At 41.7% G+C, this 18174-nt stretch overlaps 1 protein-coding gene and 1 long non-coding RNA gene across 2 annotated transcripts in view; one reads left to right on the top strand and one right to left on the bottom strand.

Moving 5' to 3' along the window:
• The window catches only part of SNX2 (sorting nexin 2), a 31777-nt gene extending 24470 nt beyond the window's left edge, over nucleotides 1-7307 (bottom strand). Inside the window, exons 1-2 of the mRNA XM_087741493.1 lie at nucleotides 7071-7307; nucleotides 677-794 (exon numbers count right to left, since the gene is read on the bottom strand). Of these exons, the coding sequence (XP_087597619.1) occupies nucleotides 677-794; nucleotides 7071-7178 (226 nt within the window). The 5' untranslated portion in view covers nucleotides 7179-7307. The remainder of the gene's footprint in view (nucleotides 1-676; nucleotides 795-7070) is intronic.
• On the top strand, nucleotides 5432-9733 carry LOC148050448 (uncharacterized). Its single transcript, XR_015700943.1, has 3 exons — nucleotides 5432-6525; nucleotides 6781-6910; nucleotides 7663-9733. It is a non-coding gene; the product is annotated as an uncharacterized LOC148050448 (long non-coding RNA).
• The last annotated feature ends 8441 nt before the right edge of the window (nucleotides 9734-18174 follow it).

The following is an 18174-nucleotide window of genomic DNA, read 5'->3' as shown; positions in this document are numbered from 1 at the left end:
TCAAGAGCATAACGGAAGTGTTTATACCTCAGACAACATGTGTAAATCTGGTGAAAAAATATTCCCAATTTTAATTTACCAACAAAATTTTAACAAAACTCATCTAATCCTGAAAAGAAGTCACATATCACTTTGTTTTCACTACTAAGCAAGCTTAAGTTTTCTACTTTGAGTTTGAAATGAAAGGCTACACTCCAAAACAGTTTTACAACAATATACAATCAATAGCAAGATGTGTTAATGGTAAAACAAACAACTTTGGGCAAAGAAGAATCTCGGCTATTTTTCCTTTTTAGTGTGTTACTTCTCCTGCAAGTTCATAAACCTGACAATATGCTGCAGAAGATCATAGGACTTCAATTAAATACATGATTGTTGAACTCAGGAAAGAATGACTGATGATGGCTAGAGGCACTAATTCATTACTTAATGAATTTTCCAGGAAGCATACCTTCAACAGGTTAAGCAACAGTTAAGATTTGCTACAATACTAAATTGCGTAAAATTAAAATTGAAGTTTCCACTGCTGGGTTACTGCTTCATATTTCCTTACAGCCAAGAAAATGACCTTTTACAGCATAAAAAGGTTTTAATCCTCCTTCCCAGAAAAGCACATTCCTTTCAGTCCAAGAGCAAAAGAGTTTATGCAGACACATTAGAAGAAAAGAGCAATTACCAGCAAAGAGGTCTTCTCTGTCCTCATCTAGCATGATTTCTGCCGGCTTTGGACCATTGGAGTTTGTGCTGAGGTCTTCTGCAGGAAGGCTTGCTGGCTCTGGAGATGAAGGACTTGACTGTTTAAAAAAAAAAAGTGAAATAATTAGCAGAGAACCAGTTGCCATGTGTCAGTTTATAAGAATTATTGCAAGAAACATTCTTGCATTGCAAGGAAACAAGGCAAGATGTACAGAAAGGAAACCCTGTCAGCTATTTCCATTTCCTACTCCTAGTATGGTAACAATGAACAAAGGATATGAGCTAGTCAACAGCTCTTTTCATTTCTCTGTTGGAGAGAAAAAAAAGAGTCGCCGTTTCCTCAATTTTAATTAACGTGAAACAAAAGCTGCTACAGAAATCTCTAGAATAAATTTATTAGTATTGCTGAATGTAATTTGATTTTTAAGTTCCTTTTGGAAAGGCTTGTATTTAGATTTGGATTTGTACATAGAAAAAAATTAATAAGGAAATCTCCAAGGGCTCTATACCAGTTTTTCAGAGATCAAAAGAGTGTGTTAATGCCATGCCAACAATTCAAGACTAACTGCAGCCATAATAAATTTTGGTATCTTTGCAACAGGTTGCAAAACAAAGTTTTATCAGCAAAAGCAATTATTCACGAACACATTATAGATACTCATTCTGAACCAGTTTTGCTGCTACTCAACTTTGAACAGCAATCCGCTTACATTTTGATAGATCTGAGGTTTAGGACACAGTGCGGATGCCACACTGCCACAGATGCAGAATGACATGTAGTTCATGCTCGTCAATTCACCTCCATGAAAAACAGCTGTAACCTGGCCAGGCACAGGGATCAAAGGCCCTCCTGATCACTTGTTCCACACAGCAGATGGCTTTCAGCTTTATCCCTTAATTTGGTCTTGATTGAAGAGTGGTGGAGAAGAGCCCTTAGAGAACAGTCACACCTTCAAGCTATTCCCCCAGTCTATCTTCTCCATTTTATCCGAGGTAGCTAGTTTGGTTACTGATGATTACTTTTGACTATACCTTGCTTCTAATCACAAAAAGGAACCCTACTAGACAGAAGATACACCTTGAACACTTAAATCGGATCAACATATGAAATAATATGACAAACTAAAATATTTACGTGCCTAAAGCAACAAGTTAATCAGAGGTCAATACACAGCCATTCCCACTTTGAAGAAGGAACAGAGTCTTCCTAGGAACAGCCACAAATACATGGAAAGATACCAAGTCCTGGTAGGATTATAGATCTCTTCTGTTACTGAGCTGGGAAAGATACTGCCCTTGGCACTATTCAAGAAAGCCAAGAATTCTGCAGTGGATACCAGGCTTCACAGCTGTATTTAATGTATCAGTTACAGAGGGCTTTCTCCAAATTTCACATACCTTCGTTTCCACAAACCACAACTGGAGAATCCTCATAAAAGGAGAGGACTCAGACAGACCGTAAGGGAACCTCAGAAAGCTCAAGAAGCAAAGCTTATTCATGCAGCTGGTATAATCTGTATACAAGACACAAAGTCTAGAAGTCACTCTTACAGGAAGATTTCCAGTGAAACAGAAGTTCTGCCTATGTGTTATTTGTTTTATAAATACATAATAAATTCATATTCATTACAAATCTCAAGTTCTGTTTTAAAATTTTAAATTTACTTGATGCCAACGATTCATAAAATGTCACAAACATGTCCGTTTCCTGAACCTGTGAAATTTCTGAGTGACTCCTGAGCTGAAAGAAGTCAGGCAAAGCATCCAACAATCAAGATAGCCAATGGCCAGGACATTCAGGTATGGAGGACAGTCAGGATCCTGCTTTACTTGTTTTCTAGAAAACAAGTCTCTGGTGAGAGGCCTACGGGCCTATTCAAATTTGCAATGACAATAACAAGGTCAATTTTCTCCTCTTTTATTGAGCATTACATTCGGTGGTCAAAACTAAGTGTTTTATAGCTTTGACTTATGAAGAAACAAGAACAAGTTCTCACATTTGCTGCTGGCTGAAATAACAGCCCTAGATGTTTGGACATCCTCCCTTCTCTTAATAGTAGGGTCCCCCCCAAACCAGTTCAAATACTTGTCTGAACCCCTCCTAGCCTCGGTGTTCAGTCAGAACACAGGAGGCTGACAAAAGCTGACCATTATACTATTCTAGTTGTTCGAGTTAACCCGGCTCATTGTCTGAAACGGGGCTACAGAAGCTCACAAATCACAGCATGGGAAGAGAGAATAGATTCAACAGTAGGACAGTAACATTTTCAGCAGAAAGTAAGAGGACATAAGCAATCACACTAGAATGAACACCTACATGCTTCCATTACAGCCTGGATTTAACACCAAAGAACAAGACACGCATTTATATAGAATTACACCAATTACTTTCTGATACAGACTTAAGTTTTCTGCAAAGGTATAGTACAGTGTCGAAGGACTTAATACTTTCCTGTCAGATATTCCAACACGGTCTTTACTGCTTCCTCTATAATTGTCACTGTTAAATTCAATGGATATCATTAAAGATATCCGGACTTCTGTGCCCATCTAACGTTTTGCCTTCTGTGCAAAAACCAAATGCATATTGCAGATCTTCGACATAAACTGATAAACTGGCAATGAGATTATATACACACCCTGCCCTAAATGACAGTCCTTGACAGATTACCACATTTACTGCTTGCTCACTGTTTTCAAGTGCTTCCATGTATTCCTCCATTACAAAAAACAAAAAACCAAACACAACCAACCAGGAATATAAATACCAGTTAAAATGAGTTGGTAGCAGCTTAGCTACACATTCACATGGCACCTGCTTTACAAAAAGACAGAGACAGGCAATACAGAAATGAGCGAGAAGTTTAGGGAAAATGAAGCAAGAAGTGGCACAACAGATAAACAAGGAAGGTGTCAGAGAAACAGGCTAAGGCAAGGAGGAAGAAGGAGGAAATGATGAAATGAGAGTAACACTAAACATACAATTTTTCAGAAAATCTAACATATGCTTTTTTCATGTATGTTGTCAAAAGTGACTTTCACACAGTTGTCTGTGGTCTCACCTAATAGTGGCAGAAGACACAGACAGCAAATTAGCAGTTTGTTGATTACAAGCTTGTAACAGGGGAAGATTCTTCTCATAATGCACAGTTAACTTCCAGAACTTCTTGTTGTGCATATCATGGACACCTTTTTTTAAAACAAAACAAAAACCCATGCACTTGAAAATTTAGCAAGTAGGTCCATGGAAGATTATTAATACTGTAATGCTACCTAGGGCTCAGGAAGTCCATAAGCTACAAAAACCTGGTAGCTGGGAGAGCACTGCAGGTGACTACCAGCACATACATATAATCATCAGTAATATTCTTCACACGGCATCCACCACCGAGTATCATTGTAAATGCAATCTTGGCTTATACAATTTGTCTGATGCAGTCTGGCTGTTCTCATTGATGAAAACAACTCTGGCAGCTAGAGACCACTCAGTGACCATGAATTTAATGGATGCAGTCCTCGAGACATTACAATATGGTTGGTGCAATGAAAACTTAATAATAATCATTCCACTCTCTTAGGCACTGTGGATATCCGACAAGGAAATGAGCACCCCAGCAGCTCAGACAAGCTGTTGCTCAGCCCAATGCCCAGAGTTCACAGGTGCCCTACGTTCACAGAAAGGGAAGCGTTCTCATACTCTGCCACCCAGCAAGTTTTCAAGTCCTAGAACGTGTTCCCACCGCATCCCAGAAATGGCAGGTGTTACAGCTCAGTGTGATCTTTTAACATTTTATATTCTGGAATTAAGAGGGTTTAATTCAAGACATTAACTTTTAGTATGTGCACAAAGAAAGTTAAAACCCCAGCTTCTTTTTCCTCACATCAGAGAATTCAACTTGAAATAAATAATATTCTCCATTTGATTACACAGATAAGCCACTGAAGTCAGTAAGCTTTCCTATATTTAAATATTTCATATTTGCTGTTCATAATATACATTAAATTTGCATTTTGTCAGAAGAAACTTAGACGAGTTAGCATGTGTTTTCTAAATGGAAACTTTGTTCACATGGAAGCTATTTGGAAGACCTACTAGAAATCTTATCGCGTCTCTACTGTACAACCAAATCATAGGTAAGAAAGGAACAGCATGCCTTTTGTGAGCAGCAAAGAGAATGAAAACAAGAAAAAAATTGGAGGGGGACTGAAATTAATCACACAAAAAGCAAAGGGACAGCTCCAAGATAAAGCAGTGGGGAACACTTTCAAAGTACCATAGCCTTCATATAAGTCAGCTTTGGACCTCACCATCCCTTGCCATGCTCCCTCCTCTGGTATCAGCAAACAAATACATGATCAATTACGAAAAGCATGATGCCATTCTGTTGTTACTGCAGAACTTCCATTGCCATTTAGAAACAGCTACTTCGTGAATATTTACAGGATTAAAACAACACTCAAGAGAGAAGTTTAATTAGGCCCGTACCGTGAGATAATTGTTCTTCTCTGGACTAAGGTGCCTTATACACTTGAGTTAAACGATCTACATTCAAGCTAATAACAAGTTCAAAGCTAGTAACAAGTTCAAAGCCAATTTTCATGATCTCTTCCTTCCAAATTTGCAGGAAAATCACAAGATTAAGGCTCTTCCCTAAATGCTGTAGCTGATTAGATGTCAAAAACAGCTTTACTGACAAAGCTTTCCAAAGCTTCTCTTTAAGCAAGGAGGCTTCCCCTTTCTACTTCACTACTTTCTTCCAAATAGACTGTCTATAAAAATAAAGCAGTACAACGGAATGGTCAGCCAAACCATCCAATACAAAGTGCATTTTTTTGTCAGTTTTTGCAGTTAGAGCAGTTTTCAGTAACTATTTTTAAACTTTAGGATGAGGACTTCTAATTGTAACTGTGATTTAGACACTAAATCTATCATATCTCGTGCATCTTTAATTCCAGACCATATCAGTAAAGACATTATTTATGTTATAGTGCAGTCTTTCCTAGCGTGCAGAACAGAACACCAATACTACACACTGTATCACACACAGAAGTCTATCGATACAATTCTTGTCAACTGCAGGTTCACATCATTTGCTGTTCCTTCACAGCATTTTTCCACAGATCTTTTTCTACCAATGCACAGATTATGCATCTATAAAAAGAAAAAAAAATAAAGTGACTTGAGAGAAGGCAACTGACTTTAAAATACATTTAAGAGCCTCTTTGTATACTGGCCTTTTTTGTTAAGGACAGGCAACAGCCAGAGTAAAACAAAGAAACACGCACTGATCCTATTACTGTAAAGGTCAGGGACAGGAAACTCTTCAGGAAAAGAGGAACAGGAACAATTTTCTTCTTAAATGGGCAACTGTGTACAGGAAGAACAAAGTTCTTCCAGAAGATACTGGCAAAACACACAGGTGAAACACGACCACAACAACTCAGCAAGAAAAGCTCCCACTATAATAAATGAACACACAAGTATTCTTCAGAATGAAGACCTCTTTACGCATTCAGTTGTTCTGGGGTTTTTGTATTGGACTCCTGGCGTGGAGAGCAGGCGCGGATTAGAGACGTATTCACTACAAGTTTTCAGATCTTCCAGACTCCGATTTCTCTGGACAACCGCCGGTTCCACGACGCCTGGCCCGCACGCCTCCTCCCGTCGGTCGCCCGTGGCCGCCTCCCTGCCCGGGGACGCGGGGGGCGAGGGCCGCAGGCGGCAGGCGGGGCTGGGCCGGCCGCGTCCCCGCAGCCGCTCGGCCCTGGACGCTGGGCCACTGCCGCCGAGCGCTGCGCCGGCTCCGGCGGAGGAAGGCTGAGAGAGGAGTAAGTTTCAACAAGTTTTGGCAAACTGCAAGGGGGGGGGAAGCCTCGGAAAGAGGCCACACAAAGAAAACGGGTTGTTATTAACCCACGGAAAGTCAAGGGGGGGTGGAAGGGGACTGGCGACACTGGCGTCGTGTGACGGGGAAAGGTGGAAATATCCATCACCCCGGCAGTACAAGAAGGGGGTAAGAGGAGGGAAAGCGGCGACCTGGCACGGCGGTACTTGGAGAAAGAGTTCTTGGTTTCTATCGGCAGGAGCAGAGCTGAGGGGAACCACCGAGTCCCCGCGGGGCCGAGGCCACTCGCCCGCCGGGAGGGAAGGACCGACGAGCCGCCGCTCCCGGAACAGAGGCAGGCGGCGGGGCCGCAGCTGGGGGCCGGGCCGGTGAGGGCCGGCGGACGGGCGGGGGGGCCGGGGGCCCCGGTCAGGAGCGCGGTACCGGCGGCCTGGCGGGGAGCGGAGGGGAGGGGAGGGGAGGGGAGGGCCCGGCGGGCGCCGGCCCGGCCGCGGGGGTCGGGGCCCGCGGTGGCGGGCGGGTTCTCACCTCCAGGGTGGACACGGTGCTGGTGAAGAGGTCCTCGCCGTCCTCCAGCTCCTCGAAGTCGGCGGGCCGCGCCTCCCCCAGCGGCGGGGGCTCCCTCTCCGCCGCCATCTTCCCCTCCAGCCCGGCCGCGAGCCCCGGCCCCCCGCGCTCACGTGACGACCGCACCACCCCCCGCCCCCTCCCGCCACGTGACTTGGAGGGGCGGTGGGAGCGCGCACCGCCCCGAGAGCGCGCTGTCGCCGCCGGTTCGGGGCCGCCCTGCAGAGTTTGGGGAAGGCGGTCGCCGTCCGCCGGGCCCCGCAAAGCCTTCGCCTCACGGAGGCGGCGTCTACGCGTGCCCGTGTTTCCGGCGCCCCGCCCCGGCGTGGAAAGCTGGGGGTGCCGGGGGTCTCCCTGCCTGCAGCGGGGTGGCGTGGGCGCAGCCTTCGGTAGATGTGAGGCTGCGTCTGGGACGTGAAGCGTCTGCTGGGCCTCAAGCCGGGGACAGCACCCGCGGGGGAGAAGCTCCTTTCCCACCCCACTCCTCACCCTGCCATTCCCGGCTCTTCCCCTCTGCAACGTGGTGGGGCGTTTTACGTTGTCTTCCTTGCAGGAGGAGTCAGCGCTGCGAGGCCGACGTCGCACCGCTGCAGCCCTCCGCCGTGGGCCTCGCGCCACAGAGTTGGAAGGAACTTCAACAGATTTTGTTTTCTGCTTCATGTCAGTCGTGGAATTAAGAACGCCTTTGCTGTGAGGAAACTCCGCTCGTTACGCTGTTTAAGCTGAGATCTTCCTTAGGGAGTGAGGATTAGAAGTGTTACGCCCGGCTCTTGCAGAGCAGTCGTTTAGTCGGGTGCAGTGTATTCACAACCACCGAAGTAGCGGGACTCGTGCAAATAAAGTATATGCAGGCCCATTCCCTGAGTTACTCTTTCCAAATTGCTTTTCTTCCCCTCCTCCATTTGTGAGTTAGCTCACAAATGGCATAAATTTTTCCAAAATTTTAAGTTACAATACTCATTTCAAAAAAGGTGAAGTCAGATGTCAACAGAATCTATATAGCAAGCATTACCGAGGATATTTACACTTGATTTGAGCTGTTATTGTTGTTTTTGCTATATTGAAAACAAGTTTTTAAAAGTATCTTGATTTTCCATGTTGATAAAGTACAGGTTTCATCCACTCGGCATGCTTGTGGTTTGTGAGGACTTCGTTAATGTTTGCCTTGTTGAAGTTAATTTCTAAACTGTGTCCAATGGAGACAGCGCTCTTCATGCAGAAAGAATGAGTCTGTTTCTACAGACTATAAGCTCTTTGGGGCAAGGGTGGCACCTCTCTAGTTAGTTTCCAGAATGCCTAGTAAAGACTAAGTGGAAGGAATACGGTCTTACATATTTTTTTCCTTCAGCCTCTTCCCAATCACATCATGAGAAAGTTGCAAATATGTAAACAGAAATCAATGTTATCTTGGAAACATGTAAGTGCCATGCATAATTTTATCTGTACTGCTCAAGCTCAAGACATAAGAAGTTGTGGAAAGCGCTCTCCTCGGAGGCGTGGACTGCTGAGTTAAGATAGAATGTCCCTCGTCCCTCCTGACCTCTGAGGACACTTCCTGCCTCAGTGCTTTGAGTGAGACCTTGGAAATCTTCCACTCAGGAGAGCTAAATTTGTGGTGAAGCTTGGGAATTCCAAGTTTCCGACTGCAAATGACGAAGAAGTTATCAAATGGAGGAGATTTATGTACAATAGTTCCAAGAAAAGTGGCAATATGTCTTCTTAGACGTATAGAATTAGATAGAAAAGGAACAGCCAAGCTTTCCCATATTTCCTCAGGTCAGAAAAAGTTGTCCGCCACTCTACTAAAAGGTGTATTTTGAGACCCACGTAGCTACAATGTCACTGTTACCAGAAGGTGTAATAACTTACTTGTCATTTACCAGGTTGGATAGCATTTTTAAGTTTCATGGGAATGGGACATTTTCCAGCATATCCATGTTTCCCATTCCTGTACAAAACAAGAATAGTAGTGATGCTTAGGTTGTTGGCAGTGACTATGAGATGAAATATACTCTGTTCACATTTTTAGCCTATTCCTAAACTCAGCCCATTGCTGTTTGGTATATTTCTAAATAACATTCAAAAGTCTGTTTAAGGTTTAAAAATGCAGAGTAAGAAACTGAAAAAATCCTATTCAAAATATGGAAACATTTGCTATCCAGAAGTACAGTTCTCTGGCATCTACATTTTTGTGGATGACACTATCATTACATCCTTACTGCCTTTCCAATTTCTTGTGGTATTCCTGTTCTGCTATGCTGTTCCTGGAAGCTTTTCAAATAACTGGCATGCTCATGCTTTATCTAGAAATTAGGATTCAATCTCCTCAGTAATAATTCTGTGTCCTTTGGCATTATATGTTAAGGTATCTCACCATAATTTTATTTGCTGTGATTAGAAAGATCATATGATATGTATTAATTTTTTAGGTCTCTGGCAAGTGTACTAATCCAGCATAGTACTTAGGTGTTTAATGGTTTTCCACCAGACTGACTAGTTTTCTGACTTCATCAAGATTCACACCCATGCCTTTAACGCTCATGTGGCTAGACTGTAAATCAGCTCTCTGAAATACCTTGAAGTAGTCATCTATCACACCAACTGAGTATGCTACAGAAGCAGAATAAAACGAAGAGCAAACAAGATGTCAGTTGTGGGTTTGGTTTTTTTTTTTTGTCACTCATTAAGAAAGGTATGTAAGGAGTTTAGCTTCTCTGATTCAAAGTAACGTTGTATTTATATGTTGAGGGGGTTTTTATTTACTTTTCCAGCGCTTCTGAGATCTGTGGCCACAGAAATCTATTACAGATATTTTTGTGGCAGAGGGGACAATGAGTAATACAAAGGAAACTACAGGACTTGGATTTTTGACTAATTGAGATTTCAGTTTGAAAAGCTGTGGATTAGTAAATCTGAGTGGAAAAATAACCCAAAATAGAGAAAACCAATCAAGGAAATATATTGGAAAACCATTAATATTGCAGGCAAACTTTGGATGACTGCAAAAAGCACATCACATATGAGATCATAATGTGTTACTGCAAAAAACAAAACCTCAGTTTGAAGACAAGCCTCATCCCTGTCAGTGTGGTTATTAATATGTGTGTCATTCAACAAATACACAATAGCCGTCAACTCTACCTCATGCTACTAAGTCAGAATCTAGGGGAGGGGAGAGGAGAGGAAGCTACCCATGTATCCTAATGGAAACTGCAGCAACCCCTTCCTTTGCAGCCAATAAATCCACCTCTGTAATGCTACGTGAGAAGGATATTAAGGTTGCAAAGTGAAGAACCTGAACAGTAGAAACATCAAGGCTAAGTTTACAAGCGGAACTTGTTTCAGCCCTTTGTTTCTATGCGCTCTGACTGCTTTAATTACCTGGTTACATGTTAATGTTGCTATAGGAGCCCTCTTCCCAAGGAGCATCGACTCTACGGTTACAGAGACTGTTTTTCTGTATTGTTTCCTAACAGTTAGCTCTGTACTTCATTTATTATAAGCAATTCCAACCCTTCTTTGAAGATAAAAAGATTTATCTCCTCACGAGCTTTTCTCTGAGGCTCGTCGCTACCAAATCTAAGCGTTTCACAGGCACCGATGAATTTTATCTTCAGAGTATTCCTGTGGGAGTATGTTGCCCATTACACAGGCAGTGAGCAGAGACTGAAAAATTAAAACCTCATGTGTTACTAATTTGGATGCTCAACCTGAGGCAGCTAGGATTTGTTTTTTTCTGGAATACCCAACATTTCAATGATTTCTTCACCTAGACAGCAAGCCTCAAAATCAGAGTACTAGCCCTACCCACACCCATTTTTAGAGGTGGACTTTTATTTCTTTCCCTTTCTATTCTGTCTCTTCCTTTCCTTTTGGCAGCCTTTATCAGGTCCCATACTTTCTTGATTAGCCTCGAGAGAAGTTGAGAACCCTCCAAAAATGGTAATTTCTGGTTTTGGCCCACCAGCCAGCAGCTCCTCCAAGTCAATACATCTGCTGCACAAAACTTTCACCGTACCTCTCCTCCTTTGCCTTTGCAGGCCAGTCCTTCAGAGGAGATGAGGAAATCAAAAATGTCTTCTGCATAAACACTCTTGGGAGTAGTTATGCAATAAAAAACTTCCTGTTATCGTGCAGAAACAGGTTTCACTGAGAAGTATACTCTTGTCAATTTTAAATGGCTTTTAAAAGGAACAATACAACAGTGTTAGGGCTCTGTGCCATTTCCCTAGTTCAGACCACAGGTGTACTGAAGCATTGAAATAGTTACAAGAAGTTATTTGGCTATGGGCATTATAGCATTTATTACTTTGCTTAGATATACTTCTGTCCATCTGTCCAAAAACAATTAAATCGGATGCAAAATAAAGATGACAAAGTTCTAAGCAATGTGAATCAAGGTTCTGTAATCAAATATGTCAGATTTTTGTAACTTCTTTCATGTGTCAGACTTCACCGACTCTATCTTGTTATTGTACTAATGTCACAGCCACTTCAGTATTATGTCATTTTAACAACTGAAATGTCAATGAAACTGAAAGAAACTCAAGACTAAGAAAGGAGAGAAGAGAGTGATAGTGAGTTATACAAGCTCAAGGTGAGCCCCGGTGATTTGGGTCTGCAGGGAGCCACGGGAGGTTATCTAGTCCATTTGCTGGAAAATGTTTGTCAAACCTTTTCTTAAACATCTCCAATGATGAAGACCCCAAAAACTCTGCAGGCAAGCTGCTTTAGTGCTTTGCTATCTAGCAGTGGAAAAGATATTCCTCATGCCTAACCTAAGCCTCTATCACTATCCTGCCAGTTAAACATCCTCATATGGAATATGACTTTGTAGCAGCATCACGCTGTTGGGGCTCATTCGATTTGTGATCATATTCAGAACTGTTACTGGCCTCATTTTGTATCTGTGAAGTGGCTTAGTCAGACTTTGGAGTAAAATCACACATTCCCCACTGAATTTTGTCTTTCTTTTTACTGTCATTTACTCCAATCTGTTTTGACCATTTTGAATTCTCTTGCTATGCTACAGCTGTTTGGTATTACTTGCAAATATAATATACATTCTCCCCGTTCCATCACTGATGAGAATATTAAATCATATCAGGCCTGTGGTAGACCGCTGTCATCTTTCATTCAATGTATCCTTCCATAAAAATGGTAATCACTGAAAAATAGTCTTTGACTTTGTTTTCTAACCAGTTTTGTACCTACTCTGTATTAGATTAACATACAATCTTTCATTAGCTGCCTTATGAAAATGTCATAAAAGATAAATGTTCAAGAAATACTGGAGGAATATTTCCTCACTAAGAGATGTTGTAAGAAAATGGCTAAGTGCGGTGAGGGAACAACAACCACCAGAGTGCTTAGAATGAGAATAGATGAATTTTGGAGATTTGATTTTTCCCATTTATAAAATATTAAAAAAGGAATAATGTACTATTATGTAGTGCCTCCACTTGCACACAGCAGCAAAGCTCTGTAGTGAGTCGGCCTTCCTAAGAAAAATTACAGAACACAAATATTTACAAAATCTGTGCATTTGACACATGTCCACTTATCCAGTCAGCCAAATGAACATTATGCTTCAGATCATGATGACTGGTTTTCTGTGAAATCCTGTCTTTCTGTCTGGGTACTTAATTGCATGTTTTACAAAAAATTAATGTGTTCTGTCACCTTTGTTTTATTCTTTGCCAGTGAGTGGTCAGTGTTTTCATTTATTAGAGAAAAATATTTTTTATATATGTGAAAGAGACCAGTTCTTTTACGAGTTAGATACTTCATTTGCCTTTGGAGTAGTCACAGGTACTGCCCTCAGTCAATTAATGGCATGGAAATTTCTGTTCCCCAGTTCATCTAATGTTGCAGTGTATTAAAATATAAAGCTCTAGTAGCATTAGCGGGGTATGTTACAATAGTAAGATGATGTAAAAGGATAGTAATTTTTTTCCATCTTCATAAGCACTAATGGCAGGTGAGAACTAAGCAAGAAACATTGGTTACTGTGATATGCATTTATCTGCTATCAGGATTGTCCTTCACTGCTTATGCTTTACAAGGGAGAGAATATCTTCCAGCAAAGCTTTGTTTTTATTTTGGCACCACTAGCCTTGAATCTAAACCAGGCCATTGCAACTTGATGAGACACATGCAGCAGCCTCTGAGATATCCTGATTTGCTTTGGGCTTCAGTCACCTGCTCACTGATCACTGTCTCAAAGCTCATAAGGAGTTGTGTCCCAATACAGGAGTCATGCTGAAAACAAATATAAGGATGTTGTTAGCAGGGGGTAGATCTGAGGCATCTCTTGCCAAAGTAGAAGCCATGTGTCTAAAAGGCCCCAGGATGGTTGGAGATGGGACAATACTTGGAAGAAGCATCACATGCACTTGCCTGAAGCTAAGCTAACCCTTCTTCAAGCATCTGCTTATGGCCAGAGGGAGAAGCATAGTCTTAAACACATTAAAGAAAGCTAAGGGTTCCTAAATGCCAAGTAATTATTTGTTTAATTACAGCCCAGTAAAATTTTTGGGTCATGTAGCTGCAAGACCATGGTCCATGACTAAGTCAATTTCATACATTTCTATAAATATAAAGCTGTCTTGACCTGCTTTCCTACTTTCAGAGAATGTAAGGAAACCATGTAAGGTCTGCAGCTGGTCCCATGTAAGGTATGAACATTTGCAGCATTTTATTAATCAATTTTAACTCATTTTATGAAGGATAAATTGTTACAAGATTTTTTAAAACAAATCAATAAGTCAACATCCATTTTTTACTATTCTCTAACTTGCTAGGACTTTCATTTAAAGGTAGGATCACTAGAAGCCATCAGAGTCTGCTTAAAGATTCATATGCAGCCTTAGCTGCTGTCTGAGTGATATTCGTAGCAATTTATTTCAGTGCATATTCTTTGACTCCTTTTTTAGAGCTATCCATTTATATTAATGTTTTGAGTTGTCTTCATTCTTTCATCCAAAAGTGGACGATGCAAGGGTACCTAGAAAAACAGAACAGTGAGGGGAAGGAGGCTTGACCTTCAGCACAGTGTCAGAGATGAATAAGTGCATAGTCTCTGTTGGTGCCATCCCTGTGTGGCACATCAAGAGTTACCATTTGAAAATCCCTCCAGTCAAAGAAAAGATTTCATGTAGCTATTATGCAATTTTTCTTTAATGGATTCCAAGCTTCTTCAGCTGTGGACTATTTTTCTTTCCTCAGCTGGGAGACAGAGTCAGACGTGCTCCTCTTTTTCTGCAGCTAGTTTCTGGTACTGCATTAGGAACTGCTCAGAAATGCCTCCTAACTCTTACCATCACTGCTTCACCAGGGGAGAATTTAACATTACCATTTATTTTTATCTAATTTCTCCAGGGAAAATTTGATCTAGTGAGATCATTAGAGTCAGAACCATAATGAAAACAGTTTCAAGGGAAAAAAAACAACAATCCATTTCCAAGTGTCCATTTTTAGAAGAAAAAAAAATCACCTGCTGAAAGCACACACTTTGTTAAAAAATCCTGTAACCAAAGCTGCATCTCAGTGTACGTCTTTCAACCAGCAGTACTATCTCCACCTAGTGTAGGACTTAGTAAGATGAGAGCTCAAAATAGTTTGTGTTATCACTTGGTAGGTGAAGAAAGTTTCTGTTGTCTTTCTCTTTCAAAGAGCTACAATTCTCAAGCTAATCTTAGTTTAGAAGACTTGAGGAGGGAGTAGGGGAGAAAGTGAATGAAGAGGAAGCTTTGTGCATGTGTGAGAACCTTACAGAGAATTATGGCAAAAGCCTAAAGATAGAGAAGATGGCAGCATGGAGGAAAATGGAAGTGACATGAAGCAAAAATCAGTGTAATCACCTCTCCAGTTCACCACCATACACATAAACCTTGGGAGCACTGTGTTGTTCTGCCAAGTCTTGAACCTGTGGGAAGGGAGCTCATTTTCCTGCTTGCTTAGCACAAAGCAGAGGCTGTGATACTCCCATACAGCAGCCTACACCCATGCTGTGGGATCCCAGTGATGGGGGCCTTGCTATATCCTAAGGTAGCTGAGAGTTTTCAGTTGTTACCATAGGAACAAATGCAGGTTTTACTGATCACAGGGTTTTTTCTGACATAAGATCTGCATTCCTAAAATGTTAAACTGTAATGCTGGCTAATCCATCCATTTATAAAACGTGCATAAAAGGGAAGGGCCACATTGCAACTAGTTCCTTGGGATAGATAAGGACCAATATTTGTTATTTATATTCCAGACACTGCAGACAATGTATTTTGTATGTTCTCATGACTTTGAAGCCATTGCTAGGGAATGCCAAGAGGGTCTCCAAAGAGCTTGTGGAGGGTCAGTGTTTCGGGTTCCAGCCGTTCCTCTGCTGCAATTATGCACGTCCAAAAGGAGGGAGGTGTTGCATCTGCTCTTATATAGGTGTTCAGTGCTCTAAAATAGTTTGCCCCTCTGAGCTTGCTGTGTGTGATTGATTTGAGGTAATTCACTTTGATTTTAAAGCAGAAAGTAAGAGAATGGAAATCTGCTCTCTGAGACCACTGTTGGAATTTTAAGAACATGTATATCCAACATGTAGCTCCAAAACCCTGAAATTCAGTGCTCCCTTAGCATTTTCATATGCATTTTGGGTAGAGTTTACCCCTCATAACTTTAGCTGGCTAAAAGGCAGGAATCTAGTCTAAGTTATTCAGCTCATATTGCAGGCTACAGAAGGAGACAGTCAAAGGAAAAGATGATTTCTCCATAATCCTACCTGTCTTTAACTCTTACACTAGGATGGATTGCCTGATAAGTCCTTATTTCCGTTGCCTAGAGAAGATGGTTATGCAAATACATAGATAGACGCTTGACTTTAGGACAACTGCAGTTAGGTGAGAAAATCTTGTTCAACAAAGCTTATGCATATATCCTAAATTATACACTCTCTAAGTTACTGAGCCTTAATCTTAAATGTGGCTTGTTGGCCGCTTATGGTATTTATCATCATAAAAATTATAAAGTGGCTGTAGAATCAACCTGAACCACAATACTATTAATAATACTCAATCCAAAATTAGTCTGAGAAAAAAATACTTCCCTCCCCTCCAGGCCCACTGGCCCATGTACTGCTGCTTCTTTAAGAAAAACAGAGTCCTAAAATTAAAGAAAATAAAAAACAAACTCAAACTTAAAAATATCTCTTAAAATGTTTGCATTTGCATGGATTAAGAGAGATAGGCACCAGAAAAAGTTGTTTCAAATGTCTCCAGTCATTTTTTTCGGAGCATAATCTACAATCCACTGAGATTTTTTTCCCACTTTGTGAACATATAAGATAAGGGCATGTAAAAGCAATTTTTCATTGAAAATTGCACAGTGAGTATGCATGAACCAGTATTTGCTTTATTTGAAAGCTCCACAGCCCAAATGCAGCTGTAATTTGCATCATTTACAATTTTGCTGTAAACTGACTTGGGGCATCTGTCTACATTATAGCCAGACCAGGCAAAAGATAAGTAGGAAAAATGAAAAACTTCTAACATAATTGATTTCCACCAAATAGCACTGTCTCTGGCTGTTATAACAATTAGTTTATCAATTTAATGTTGATTACAGCTTTCCCAATAAGTAACAGGAAAGCCTGTAAACATCCAATGAACAGCAATGCAAAGGAAGAGTCTGGCACCGTTGCCGCTAGAGCTAATACAGTATCTAATACATATATTTGTATATCTAATGCATATATTTGTTTCTCTTTAAGATATTTTCAGATATGTTAAGCCAAAACCTGGCTTTACAACATTGTCCGTCTTTGACAAATTTTGTTTCACTATGATCCAGCTAAATTTATCCTGTGGAGGCCTAAGTTTGGGCTTGGAAAATCTATTTCCTTCAGGTTTGTACTTCAAGTGATAACAGATGGTAAACACAGAGTAAAAATAAAGATTAATCTCTCAAGAGCATTGAGAAAGCAATCAACGTATTGTCTAAATAAGTTAATAATTACATTTGGAAATTTCTTCATAAGAAAACAGCTTCAAGAGCTCAGGGAAGTCCTTAGAGGAGCATGCAGTCACAAGACAATGAAGAATCCATTGATAAAGAGACGGGAGCTTCAGAAACAAACCGTTGAGATTCACTTAATGTCTTAGAAGGGATTCTTTAAGTGCTTTACCTGCATAAACTAGAAATTTAACTACAGAAAACTGCATGTGGTTTTCTAATCTTCTATTTCTATTGCCACAAAGGATGAGGAGAAGGCAGAGGTACTTAATGCCTTCTTTGCCTCAGTCTTTAATAGTCAAGCTAGCCATCCTCGGGTTTTTCAGGCCCCTGAGCTGGGAGATGAAGATAGGATGCAGAGTGAAGTCCCAGTTGTTGAAGAGGTGGCAGTCACTGACCTGCTCCTCCACCTGGATGCGCACAAGTCCATGGGCCCAGATGGGATCCACCCGAGGATACTGAGGGAGCTGGCAGAGAAGCTGGCCAGGCCACGCTCCATTATTTATCAGCAGTCCTGGTCAACCGGGGAGGTCCCAGATCACTGGAAGTTAGCAAACATGACGCCCCTCTACAAGAAAGGTTGGAAGGAGGATCCGGGGAGCTACAGGCCTGTCAGCCTGACCTTGGTGCTGGGGAAGGTCATGGAGCACATCATCTTGAGTGCCATTATGCAGCAAGTGTGGGACAATCGAGGGATCAGGCCCAGCCAGCATGGGTTTATGAAAGGGAGATCCTGTTTCACTAACCTGGTCTCCTTCTACGACAAGGTGACCCGCTTAGTGGATGAGGGGAAGGCTGTGGATGTTGTCTGCTTGGACTTTAGTAAGGCCTTTGACACTGTCTCCCACAGCATTCTCCTGGAGAAGCTGGCTGCACACGGCTTGGATGGGTGCACTCTACGCGGGGTTAAAAACTGGCTGGACAGCCGAGCCCAGAGAGTGGTGGTGAATGGAGTCAAATCCAGTTGGCGGCGGTCACGAGTGGTGTTCCCCAGGGCTCAGTACTGGGGCCGGTCCTGTTCAACATCTTCATTGATGATCTGGATGAGGGGATCGAGTGCACCCTCAGT

This window comes from Nipponia nippon, unplaced genomic scaffold (genome assembly GCF_047370975.1).
Source record: "Nipponia nippon isolate SJK-2023a ecotype South Korea unplaced genomic scaffold, ASM4737097v1 scaffold_8, whole genome shotgun sequence".
Lineage (NCBI taxonomy): Eukaryota > Metazoa > Chordata > Aves > Pelecaniformes > Threskiornithidae > Nipponia > Nipponia nippon.
The sequence above is the reverse complement of the archived record's forward strand: the minus strand, read 5'-3'. Positions and strand labels throughout refer to the sequence as shown.